This window comes from Vipera ursinii, assembly GCF_947247035.1.
Source record: "Vipera ursinii genome assembly, chromosome: 1".
In the NCBI taxonomy this organism is placed as follows: Eukaryota; Metazoa; Chordata; class Lepidosauria; order Squamata; family Viperidae; genus Vipera; species Vipera ursinii.
In genome coordinates this window covers 137598934-137612559 of record NC_139512.1, presented here as the reverse complement: position 1 = coordinate 137612559, position 13626 = coordinate 137598934, and the positions used below count along the sequence as shown (strand labels likewise).

At 39.7% G+C, this 13626-nt stretch overlaps 1 protein-coding gene across 1 annotated transcript in view; it reads right to left on the bottom strand.

Annotated features, from left to right (window-relative positions):
* The window catches only part of HNMT (histamine N-methyltransferase), a 28397-nt gene extending 18366 nt beyond the window's left edge, over nt 1–10031 (bottom strand). The window contains exons 1-3 of the mRNA XM_083353408.1: nt 10018–10031; nt 2664–2807; nt 499–551 (exon numbers count right to left, since the gene is read on the bottom strand). Of these exons, the coding sequence (XP_083209534.1) occupies nt 499–551; nt 2664–2794 (184 nt within the window). The 5' untranslated portion in view covers nt 2795–2807; nt 10018–10031. The remainder of the gene's footprint in view (nt 1–498; nt 552–2663; nt 2808–10017) is intronic.
* Between the last annotated feature and the right edge of the window lie 3595 nt (nt 10032–13626).

Sequence of the window (13626 nt, the reverse complement as noted above, 5' to 3'; positions counted from 1 at the left end):
AGAAGCAGATGAAAAATGTGAGGTTCTTTCCTGTTGGCTTTTCTGAATTAGCTGTTTTAGATTCTAAAAGTTTAGTTCCTAAAGAAGTAATCCTGTAAATAATTTTAATGTCCTCCTCTAGTGCAGGCTCTTTTATGACTCAAGGACTTCAACTCCCAGAATTCCTGAGCCAGCATGGCTCAGCTTGGAAACCTCTCCCTTTCTCCTCAGCATGGCTGGCTCAGGATTTCTGGAAGTTGAAGTCCACGAGTCATAAAAAAGAGCCAAGATTGCTAGCCCTGCAATAGGCTTAGGAAAACCAATAAGGGAGCTGGGTTGGTTTTTTTTTCTTTTTTTCTTTTTTTGCAAAAAAAAGGTTCCGGAACGCCGTTCTGAGCGTTCTATGAGGAAAAAAGCACTGAGTATAGGAAACCTAAACTGAATGTAATATTACATCCTGCATATGTGATAGCATCCATAATTCAGAATGCTAAATAACATCTTCGTATTTTGACTCACCTGAACCACCACCAATGCTTAGAACATTGATTTCAGTTTTTCCATTACTGATGCTAGGAGGGAAAGACAAATTCATAACTTCAAAGCTGTTCAAGAAGTCCAATGACATGCATTTCTATAAAATGTCCTCTAGGCATTTCCCAGTCTTTTGTGTCAGCCTCAATGTGGCTCATAAATAGCGTTCAAGATGGGGCTATGCAGATGGACTGCAGACTTGTGGTTTTGAACAAGTTTAAGTGTCAGTGACTTGCGCTATCAGAAAGAGAGAAGCATGTATTGCTTACTCCTAAACTCAACTACGTAGCAGACAAACAAGAGCACTAAGGCCTTTCAGCTCCTTTAGATGAACATGTCAATTAGCAAGCAAGCAAGCAAACAAACAAACAAAATGCCAATGGGATATATTGATGAGAATTTTGAATACTGCTAGAGAGATCCATTAGTGCTGGGGGGAGAAGTTCTCCTGTTTATTTATTGTTTTTCTCATTGAATGTGATGGAAGAATCTGATGGATGCTCTCTGTATTTCTTTTAAAGGAGAAGAGATTTTGGGATTCTTTTTATGGGTAAAGTATATTGTGCTGCTTCAGGTGGCCAAAAGATCTGTATAACAACAATCTGATGTTCATTGTACAATGATTTCACCAGTAATATGTAGTCTTCTTGCCTTCCTAGACTTGGATAACTTTTCAAGAGAATGAAGGGATTTGCCCCACTGGGCTTTTCAATAATTCTGCCTTAGGGAGTTCTTCAGATGGGAAATTTGCAAGCATCCTCTAACCAATATTAGTGAGGAATCTAGTGAGGAATTTGGAAGAACTGTCTGGGCTCAGCAATTCTCAACCATGAAATTCCTGGATGACTTGAGCAGGTTACTCTCCCTCAGCACTTTTTTTTTATAAGATTAGTGTGAGGATATTTATTTATTTAGTTAGATTTATATACTGCCCTTTCCCTGAGGACTCAGGGCGGTTTACAGGAAATTAAAAAACCCACATACAAAAGTTAAAAACCGAATTAAAAAATATTAAATTAACCCTGTAGACTTAAAAACCCCAATTAAAATTTCTCCTCAGCCTGGGCCCGAGAGCTCAAAGAGCCAGGTCTTCAGGCCCCGGCGGAATGATCGGAGGTCGGGGGCAGTTCTCAGCTCCACCGGCAGCTGGTTCCAGAGGGCCGGCGCTCCCACCGAGAAGGCCCTATCCCTGGGTGTCACCCGCCGGCAATCTCTCACCGGCGGAACCCTGAGCAGACCCTCCCTGTGAGAGCGCACTGGGCGAAGGGCGTTTGATGCCGGCAGCAGGTGTTCCCTCAAATAACCCGGACCCAGGCCATGTAGGGCTTTATAGGTGATATAGATATTAGATATTCTATTCAGAACATTTGGGGGAAAGCAGGATATACTTATTTGTTTGTTTGCTTGTTTGTTTGTCCCATGTTGGGGACAACAATATGACTTGTTTTAAAACATGCAAAGGAAAGAATAAGAACATTTATGGCAACACCAAACAGACTTTTGTTGAAGGTAAAGCCGATTGATTAATAGCTACAGTGTTATCAACTCCGAATAACGATAGAAGTTGTATATTACACGTGAATGTATGTATTTAAGTTCTGTTTGCAGATATAGAAACAATAAAGTCTGTCTTTTGATGGGCAAACTCTATTTTAAAGAGAAGTTTGAATAAAGTTCTATTTCAAAGAGAATATAGGAATAAGAGGAGAAAGATGTATTAGGTATATTTGCCACCTTGAGTTATGTGTAAAAATAATAAAGGCAGGATACAAGCAAATAAATTAACAAATATAAACACTAGTTTTTGTTTAAAAAAGGAAAAGAAGTGGATCGAGAGAAGTGGAATGAAAAGTGGAGTTTCACACAACTAAATACATTAAAATGCTCACTCACACTTTTTTAATATTTATTTAAAATGTTCATATAGCCACCCATCTTTCAAATAATTCTGGGCAGCTTCTAACCCAAAATTAAAAGATGTATAAAATTCATATTTTAATATAAAACTCAGCCAATTGAAACATTAAAACCAACAAAAACCTGAAACGGGAACAATTTTACTCTGCGATTATCTAGTCTTTTCCCAATGATCTCATGTATGAAAGCATCTATCAAACATTTCTAAGAACATATCTGCCTTTTTGTTTTACCTGGATATTAACTGGGGCAGCTTCTTATTGATGAAGTCCAGCATGCACTGATGCTCGGTTGACTTCTTGAGGAAAACTTGAAAAGTTTCAACATAATGGCTGGGATTCGAGAACAAACTCCTCATGGTCATGGTAACCGCCAACCTGCTTAAAGATATAGGTCAAAGAACAGAAAGTAGAATTATTTTGGAAAGGCAGGAGACAAGGAAGAACGATGGGAAAAGTAAGAACAGTGTCATTCTTGCCCCACCTTGGAGTGGGAGGCAAGGTTGCAAGTAAAGAAAGCTTTTGCTGAAACAGCATATTGTCATTTTTATCAGACTTTGCCACAAGACCTTGGCCGCCTGCAGCACAGAGTGCCCAGCTAGGCTCTGTTGTTAACAGAGGCAAACTCTGAGTAATGATCAGGAATTTCTACCTAGAAATATTTTGGATCCATCTCTGTGGTGATATTATGGGACTTTCCTATGTCCTGGCTTTTGTACTAGCTAGAATTCTGTTTCATCCTGGCAATCCCTTGAGAGTTTAAAAAAACACATATAGTTCAGCTTAGGGAAGGAAAGTTCAACTTAATACCATGTCATCTTCAAACATTTTTTAGAGGGGAAAAACTCCATTAAAGAGTTTTAACAGAGCCTGAGGCCCTGTTCTGAAGTGATTGTTGTCCATCCTATCAGAATATTATATTAGGAACTACTGGATAGCAGGGCTGTCAAATTCAGATAGAAACAGGGACCACTAAACCCCACATAACGATCCTGTATGTTGTATTTTGACTTATAAAACTAGCCAGGTATATTTGTTTATATATTCCAGTTTGGAGTAACAAGTCAGGTGCTGGCTGAGAAATAGAAAACAGTGAGTTCTAGACCTCTTTCAAGGGTTAAATGAAATGAAAGCCAAATGGGTGATCTTGAGTCAGTCCCTCTCTCTCAGCCCAGCCCACCTCACAGGATTGTTGTTGTGGGGAAAATAGGAGGAATATTAGGTAAGTTGGCTGCCTTGAGTTATATATCTAAGAAAAGACAGGAGAAATGTATCATCATCATCATCATCTATTGTTATATTAATACATCAAAACAACAACTGGATAGGCTAGATATAACCAATACATTAAAAACATTATTACATTTATCATTACAAATTAACTATTTGTTTTCAATATTTATACATGTTAAATGAATTTTTACAGTATGTATGCATCTATGTGTGTTCCCGTATTTACACACGCAGTTCGCACTCTGAGCTTCTTCCCAGCCGACCGTTAAATTATTGTGCAGACTTCCCCTTTACTTCCTAGCCCCGCTTGTCACCGCCCAGAAATGTCCATTCTGATTTCTGATATCCCATGTATAGAAAGAAAAAAATATTTTAGGTGGCTTTTCCCAAACCAAGTTAAAATGTGTGGGCTACAAAACAAGAATATTTTTAAAAAAGAAAAGAAAGAAAAGCATTACAGTCAATCCTCAACTTACAAACATTCATTTAGCATTTTTTAAAAAAAGTTATGATGCCACTGAACAAATGATGACTGGTCCTCTCACTTATGACCATCATAGTGTCAGCCTTTGTGATCTTCCCAGCCGATTTTGACAAGCAAGTTATTGGGGAAGCTGGCAGGGAAAGGCGCAAATCTCGGTCATGTGATGTCTGACTTCATCAGTGGTGATTTGATTAACAACTACAGCCAAAAGCTTTGTGAAATCGAGTGTGATCACATGTTGCCTCACGTAACAACCACAATGCTTAACGATGAATTCTCTGGTTCCTACTGTAGTTGTAAGTCAAGGACTACTTGTATACAAAAATCATTTGAATCACCCCCTCTCTTTCATTTATCCCCCACTTTTTTATTGTATTCTACACTTATTTACACTTTAATTATGAATAATTGCAAAAACTTTACAACTTTATAAAGTTAGTAATGATCCTAGACCTGAAGCAGACTGAAACTCCACAGTATCAATTCAACTTTTTTTTGGAGAGAAGAAAGAAAGAAATTCAACCTCTCTTGGAGGGAGGATATATAAGCTTTTTTTTTAAAAAAAAAGAAAGACGAGGAATTCACTCCAGCTGTTTTGGAGAGGGTTAATCCTTCAGGCACTGGAAACTCTATTCTGGAGCAGATCACCTAACCGTGCAGGGCTGTCTGCCTGCCAATCATCTGGGACAAAAGTACAGAGAGGTCACAATTAGTGTGAGTTTGAGTAATACAATGCTCAATTTAATGTGAACTGCTTCTTTCCAATTATCCATGAGCTCCTTTGCCTGCTTGGATATCTAGTAACTCATATCTCCTTAACCCTAACCTTTCTTCCGCAATTTAGCTTAGGAAGCAAGTTTATATAGGAAATTTCCTGAGTCACAATCCTGGAGTTTGGGTGACTGGTCATTATATTTATTCTTACTGAGCTTCAAAATGTAATACTATTGCTATTTTGTTCTATTTTTATTTTATTTTCCTAAATATCACCCAGTTGCACTTTAATCTGATCTGGGCCACACCTGGGTGTGTTGTGGGTTACATGTTTGACACTTCTGCTGTACAATGTTTCAGTAAAGGTATCTGGAACACTGGAGTGGGTGCCATCAATATACCGGTGACTCCTAACTCTACTTTATCCCTCTTTTTAACTCTAAGCGAGCAGTCATTATTCATCATTCACTAAGCTTGATGATAGGCTACCAAAAAAAAAAATCAACAAAATGGAGATCCAATAGGAAACCAGGGCTGAATGAGAGTACTTTCTCATAGCTTGGGAAGGCCCCTTAATCCTCACCTATTATCGGATTCCTAGAATCCAGAGGGCCACCATAGCAAAGAATCCATTTCCACCCATTATAAGTACTGGGCCAACAATTCATGGACTGATAGTTACCTTCAAACTTCAGCAGGGAGTAGAATCGAGGAGATTTTGAAAAAGGTAAACAGGGTTGGACCTGATATAGGAAATCAATTTCATAGTAAATAGTAGGGAGCTTGGTTTAAGAGAACTTTTTAAGTCACTCTTGTTATGTATGGGGGTTTAAGAGATACAGTAAGCCGCAGCATAGCCAATACCACCAGGTGGCGCTGTACCAAAACTGCTGCGGCTGGTTAGCTTTCGGCGGGAAACTAAGGTTTAAACTGATTGGCTGAGGGCGTACCTGGCCAGGTATATAAAGGTACAGGTAACCCCTATTTCCCCAGTATAGTTTCTACCAATAAAGAACCCCTATGCTGTACTCATTGGCCTGGCGTCTTTCCTGCATCCCAAAACCCACTACACAATAAGCAGGGAGTAGAATCAAGCAGATTTTGAAAAAGGTAAGCAGGGTTGGACCTGATATAGGAAACCAATTTCATAGTAAATAGTAGGGAGCTTGGTTTAAGAGAACTTTTTAAGTCACTCTTATTATATCATGAATGGCTGCTGCAATGTGCTTTCTGTGGAGCTACTCTTTAAAGTATTTAAGAGCCAGGTTGGTGTAGTGTTTCAGTTGCTGGCCTAGAAACCAGGAGACTGGGAATTCTGGTTCTGTTTTAGCAATGAAAGCCAGCTGAGTGACATTGGGCCATTCATTCACTCTCTCAGCCCAACTCACTTCACAGGGTTGTTGTGAGGGGGGGGGGAAGAGAAAGATGAAGAAGTATTATGTATGTTTGCTGCTTGAGTTACTTATAAAGTAATAAAGTCAGTATAAAATTATTAAATAAATAACTCTCAAAGCTTCACTCTGAAATTCCTTAGTTCTCTGTTTCTTCCAACCAGCCCACACACCATAAAACACACACACACAAACACACACACACACACAGACACACACACACACACACACACACAGAGAGAGAGAGAGAGAGAGAGAGAGAGAGAGAGAGAGAGAGAGAGAGAGAGAGAGAGAGAGAACCCTATGCTTTTTTAATCCAATACATTCTTTGATACACATTCTTGGGCATCCTTCAACTTAGATCTCAATCTGTCAAGAATATTGTTTTCCTTCTCTGCTTTTGCTGATAAAATATATCTATTCATCCCGTATTTCTTGAGATCTTGAGTGAGATTATCCCTCATCTTCCCTTGGGCCTACTCCTACCAACTTTTTCAGTCAGCAGGTTCTTTGCTCATCTAAGATTTCTGAGACCCCATGTCAGCATTTTCCTCTGAACCTTCAACTTAATAATTGCCTTGCCAGCAGATCCTGTCTGAGAAGTCACAAATACTGAACTCAATATTCACAATAGCTTGAACAGCGGTTAAGACAGGTTCAAAGCAGAAGTGGCAAGAGTAATTACATTTCCATTTGCATGCCCGGAATCCCTCATACAGTTTAAACAATGCATAGACCAAATGCGAGGGATGAACTCAATATTATTATCTGCCTCAGTCTTCTCTGACTAAATGTCCATCACCTGTGTGGGTACTACAGTACAAGCTCCTGGATTCCTAGTCACTATGGCAATGGCATGACCACCTGGGAATTTGGAAATCTACACCATTAGTACATCTGAAGGTAGGGTTGCCAGATATCTGAACAGGCAAATGAGGACATGGACAATTGCAAACGAGGATAAACGGTATGTGGGGGGGGGAGGGGAGGACACATTAACTATTTAACCTTCTTGGCCTCCCTGACAAAAATTACAACAAAAAATTGCAAAGAAAAATGTACTTAGGTCTACATCTACATGTACAGTATATGAAACTACATTTCCCAACATCAGAAAGACTGATTTTTCAGTCATAGGAGTGTGCTAGAGACTTAGGAGGCAAAAGCCTTCAGAGTAACTGATTATGGCCTGGTGGGGTCTTTAGTGCTTTCTGAATTTGGTTGTTTTCTTGCAGATGTTTCATTACCCAACTAGGTAACTTCATCAGTGCTAGAAGGGAGTGGGATTTGCTCTCTGTTTGTATACACATGGCTTGCTCTATCTGTTGGTGGAAGTATTTGGTGATTCCTTGATTAGATTGTTGTTTCCTGTTTGGTTGTTTGAATTAGTAACTCCTTGATTGGAGTATTGTTTTAGGTCTAGTGGTGGGGTTGATCTTGGTGTTAATCTCTGCTTATCAGGGTGTTGATTGCTGGTGAGATGTTTTGTTTCCTTTTTAGCTTTTTGATTATCTCTTTTGAATGGTATGCAAATGTTGTTTATCTATATGTGCCTGTTGATGGCTGATTTGTCTCACTGCCAGGAATTACCTAGTATTTTTTGTATTTGGCTTGGTCTAGGATACTCACAGTTTCCCGATTGAAACTATGCATAAGTCTGTCCATGTCCATGGCAATTATGGAGTTTTCATCATGTCTTCTGACTGCTAGTTGGTTTCCCGGGATGATTATGGCTTTGTCAATTTCTGGTAGAAGCCAAGCCAGCCCAAAGGTAATCATCAATTATTTATTTATTTATTGGAACGACTCTTAATTTTTAATTAAAGTCACAGAGCTGAGCTTGTCCTTAGGGAAGTGCTGTGCCATAGAAAAATGCTGCTTAGAAAGAAACAATTTGTAGAAACTCAAAAAGGAGAATAATATTTAATTTTAAGGCTATGCCTGCCAGACATGAAGACAAAAAAGGAAGACTTGCTGTGCCTATCTGAAAGGCACAAGTTGTATCCTGTATTTCTACCACCCAAAAATGAAGCCACCTTGGCAGTCAACATTCCTGCAAATTGATTAAAGAATTATTGGTTAGCTAATGCAGGAAAGAAGTGACTAGGATTGTCCAGTTGAAATCAGTTTAGAATTCATAATATGAATTTGTAGACAGATACATATTTAAGGAAGGTTAGTCCTTCCTTAAATATTCCTAATTCATAATGATGCAATCAAGTATTAAAAAAATACTTAAATGTAAAATTTAAAAATTAACAAAATATTATTAAAAAAACATAATGATGCAATCACCAACATAACGAAATTAAGAGTTCTTGACTTACAACTTCAAGTGAGACTTTTTGTTAGGTGAGCTTTTTGCAACCTTTCTTGCCACATTTAATCACTGCAGCTATTAAGTTAGTAACACGGTTGTTAGGTGAATCTGGCTTCCCCATTGACTTTGCTTGTCAAAAGGTCGCAAAAGGGGATCACGTGACCTTGCAACCCTCCTAAATATGAGTCAGTTGCCAAGTATCTGAATTTTGATCACATGACCACAAGGAAACTGCAATGGTTACAAGGGTAAAAAAAATGCTCCTAAGTCACTTTTTTCAAGGCCATTGTAATTTTGAACAGTCACTAAAGAAACTGTTGTAAGTCAAGGAGTACCTGTACCTCAATTTTCCAGCTTAGTGGAAATAAGAACAAAATAACAGGGTTGGACGAGACCTTGGAGGTCACCTAGTCCAACATCCGGCTCAGGCAGGAGACCCTATACTATTTCAGACAAATGGCTGTCCAATCTCTTCTTAAAAACTTCCAATGTTGGAGCATTCATAACTTTGGAAGGCAGGTTGTTCCACTGACTAATTGTTCTCCCTGTCAGGAAATTTCTTCTTACTTCTAGGTTGCTTTTCTCCTTGATTAGTTTCCATCCTGGCAGTCGGCAGAATTAGCCTGCAATACTGCATTCTAGACAGGGACACGGTGGCTCAGTGGGTTAGGACGCTGAGCTTGTTGATCAGAAGGTCGGCAGTTGAATCCCGAGTGCCGCGTAACAGAGTGAGCGCCTGTTACTCGTCCCAGCTTCTGCCAACCTAGCAGTTCAAAAGCACGTAAAAATGCAAGTAGAAAAATAGGGACCACTATGGTGGGAAGCCGGCCACATGACCATGGAGACGTCCTCGGACAAGCGCTGGCTCTTCAGCTTTGAAACGGAGATGAGCACCGGCCCCTAGAGTCAGAAACGACTAGCACGCATGTACGGGGGAACCTTTACCTTTACCTTACTGCATTCTAACCACAGCGCCACCATGCCTCTTATGCGCCATCAGGGCTCTTATAAATTTAAATGCAAACATGCAAAACAATCTTTAGCAATGATCCCTAGCTGCAAGGAAGGTGATGCATATTTTATTTTGTTAATCCAAATGTATATAAAATATTTTACAGCCTGATCATACTGAGAACTAAGTCACCAAGTAACTGCAATTGAGAAGTCAGGGAGTCAAATATACAACACTAATTCTTTGGTCCAGATGAACACTAGGGTGGAGTCTAATTTGGAAGAATTTTGCAGCTGTTGCTGTGTTTCATTTCCCAGCATAGAACTACAGCTCTAAGTACAGAACACAAAATACTGAGTTAGATCTGATTCCCTATTTATAGAAATGTACGCCAATAGCAACAGAGAGAAAAGAGAAAGTTTTAGTGAAAATGTATTGTTGATTTCAGTTTACTTTTTCTTTTAAATCCAACATTTGAAAACATTTGTACCTACCTGTACAACTCTCGTCCCTACAGAACTGCTAGTTTCAATTTGTTGAAATGTCGCAATAGTTTGCAGGAAATGAATTCTGTGTCAGACAAAGGACATTTCTACAGGCTAAATCTGTCTCCACCCACAGAAGCCCTGTCTTGGCAAGTATTGGATTTCTGCTTTGAACAAAACAAGAGCAATTGGTGACAAACTGGCCAGTCATGAATGGAGCTTAACACTGAAAACTCTTGCCCTTCTTTCATTTGCATTGGGTTAATCCTGACATTGCTTGTTTTTATGACTGTGTGGAGAGAATACAGCTTCAGGCCTTTAATTTTAAAAAGTAGAATGTGCTTACTTTCACAGCAGAATATGGGGTGGTTTTTTCCCCACTTGTAAAATTCTGCTATCCAGGCAAAAAGCAAAATTGAAAAAAAGCAGCATATCAGAATGATTAAATAGTTTTAAAAAGTGTACTTAAAGATTACCTTTCTGCTCTGTTACTTCCATCTACAATCCTTCCCTCTCCCCACTAGCCTTGTTTCAGGTAAGGGTTTACATGATTCAGTGTTTTTCTGTATAAGACAATTGGAAGTACAGTGAAAAACAAAACCTATCTATAAATATTCAGATAGGGGTTAAGGCATCAATCTAGAAACCAGGGGACTGTGAGTTCTAGTCCTGCTTAAGCTATGAAAGCCAACTGGATGACCTTGGGCAAGTCATTTTCTCTCAACCCCCAACCCACTTCACAAAGTTGTTCATTGTGGGAAAAATTGGAAGAGAAAGGAGTATTAGATATGAGTTATTTGTAAAAATAAGGTGGGATAAGAAAGATATAAACAAATAAATTTGTTACCGGTCAGGCAGGCTACTTCTGAAGGCAAACTACTAGATCCTTAATCCAAAATAGCCCATCTGACAGGTCAAAGCAGCAGAGAAAGGACATGAGATGAAGTGATCAGTAAAGAGTGAGAACATCCTTGCCCAATTCTGCAATACCATAGTAAGGGCTAGCAGTCAGTGTCTGCATTTGGCAATACCCAAGAGTTTGGGTAGGCCAAGCAATATAGGGGGGAGGAGGAGGAGGAGGAGGAGGAGGAGGAGGAGGAGGAGGAGAAAGAAGAAGAAGAAGAAGAAGAAGAAGAAGAAGAAGAAGAAGAAGAAGAAGAAGAAGAAGAAGAAGAAGAAGAAGAAGAAGAAGAAGAACAAGAACAAGAACAAGAACAAGAAGAACAAGAAGAACAAGAACAAGAACAAGAACAAGAACAAGAACAAGAACAAGAACAAGAACCAAGCAATGCCCTTGGTTGTATCTTTGATTTTAGAAGCAGCAGAAAACTACGGAAGAATTCATTTGGAGATAGAGCCAGTGTAGGAGTCTGAATCTCTTTTCCTATCTAATTGACTTTCCACACTGGACTAGTATTCCTGCAAGAGGGTTTTTTCAATCCAGGCTAGCACTTCTTTGGAAGTAATCACCATAGCTTCCTGTTATTGTGCAAGACCTCTCCAGTGCCCCAGAAAGCACAGGCTGGGCCATGGGGGACAGGACCCAGCAACTGGAAGGGAGTAAATGTCTACCCAAGCCTAAGGTGACCAAGAGAAATTGAGCAGATTCCAGCCTCTGATCATGTCATTTGCCACTTGGCGAGTGACATGTGCTGGGTCACCATCTAGAGCTTCCAATTTTAGTGACAGACGGCAGCTACATATGTACCTTGGCATTATATTCCTGGCAACTCCTTGAGTGTTTTAAAAGAAGCTGGCAATAGAATGAAATGTTTTTTCTTCTCTTTAAATCTGATCTGCGAGACTCTGCTTCAAAGGTTACTGTAGAAACAGTAACATAACTGCAGACCGCTCTCATTTTTGGCGGGGAATAAAAGTGCCAGAAAGGGCTAGCTTTATGAAACAAAGCAAGCAAAGGAATTCTTTCTTTCTCTGTAGGGGAAAAACAGGCAATCAGGAGTACATTCAGCTCACGTAGTCCCTTTATCTCCTATTACAACCAGTTTATAGAAGAGATATGGTGGATTCGAAAAAGATAGCCACAGCCATCCAAAATGTCACTCTCAATCTTAAACATGTCAAAATAGACGCCGATGATGAAAAGTACTAGCTCAAAAACCATCAGTTCACAGGCACAGTTTATATTTCAGCCTGGTGTTGGTCTTTGCAATCATTTGGGTTGGCTGATATCCTTGAAAAGGCAACTGGAGGTGTTTGTCTAGCATCTCTATGGAATTCCCATTCGCATCAACTATGTTTTACAGCTCTCAACATTGCAGTAATTACTTGAGCTGGAGTTACTTCAAGCTGCAAGGGCTTGATGTGGACAGACTTTAAAAAAAGATTGCTGTATTGAAATTTACAACTCCAGTCAATGTTTTCAATCATTTTTTCTAAAGAGTTCCCAGTCAGTATTCCTAACAAAAAGGGGCATTCTAAGACTTCCTTCTTAAATCCTAGTAGGTTTGCTACCCATTATCTTCTTTAATAATGCTGAATCTTAACATGAAATATGGAATCATTGCTCAGAACAGGAAGCAACCTCACTCTCCTGGATGTTGGAAAATTACTGTGGGCAATTGCTTAGTTAGTTTACCCAGCATGTTTCCATGCTTCAATCCTCATATCTAGATCATAGAAAGCAATCCCATTACATCAGTCTATTCCACCCAGTCAGGCAGGAAAAGAATGTTCTAGACCAGGCATGTCAAACTCGCGACGTCATGTGATGTCATGCGATGTATCGCGACTTTTTCCCCATTGCTGGCAATGGGGTGGGTGAGGTTTCACTGTGACACATCCAGCCCGTGGGCTGGCAGTTTGACATGCCTGTTCTAGACCAGGGGTGTCAAATGGCCGGCCCGTATGCCAGCTGCATCATGCAGAGGCTGTGCCCACCCCAGCTCCGGCAATATAAAAGAAGTCATGATACGTTGCGACACATCATGTGACATGGTGAGTTTGACACCTGTGTTCTAGACTCCACCAGCCAAAGAATTTTGACTGCTAGAGCCTAAGAAGAGAGACTTCTCTCCATTGCCCCCATTCTGGGGAACATTCTGGGCCCCCCAGAGGAGAGGGTAGGAATTAAAATATAGCTCTGCATCCTTGTTTGGGGTTCAGACAGGATCATGCAGTTGTGGGGTTGGCTAATGCCCTGAAGGCCCTACTCTGGCCTTTTCATTAACGTTTAACTAATTATACCCTGATTTTTAACTTATCCTTGATTTTTAAATTTTATATATTGTTTTTATAGTTTGATTTTTTTTTCTGTTCCACATTCAGGTCCCTCTGCAAGGGAAATATGTGGTTTTAAAAAATAGATTAATAATAAATACAGTAAACACATGCCCTCAGTATAGCTAGCATAATATTGTTTAATGTTTATTTAGTAAACACCAGGAACACAGAAATGTATCCCAGGACAAAGCAAGAAGAGGGAGATGAGAACAACCAGGGCTTTTTTTCCTCATAGAACGCTCAGAACGGAGTTCCGGCACCTTTTTGGGATGGAACCTTGTAGGGTAGGCAAGGCAGGTTGTATGACACGTGTGAGTTCCGGCACCTTTTTCTTTTACAAAAAAAGCACTGAGAACAACAGAAAAGAACTTAGCAGTG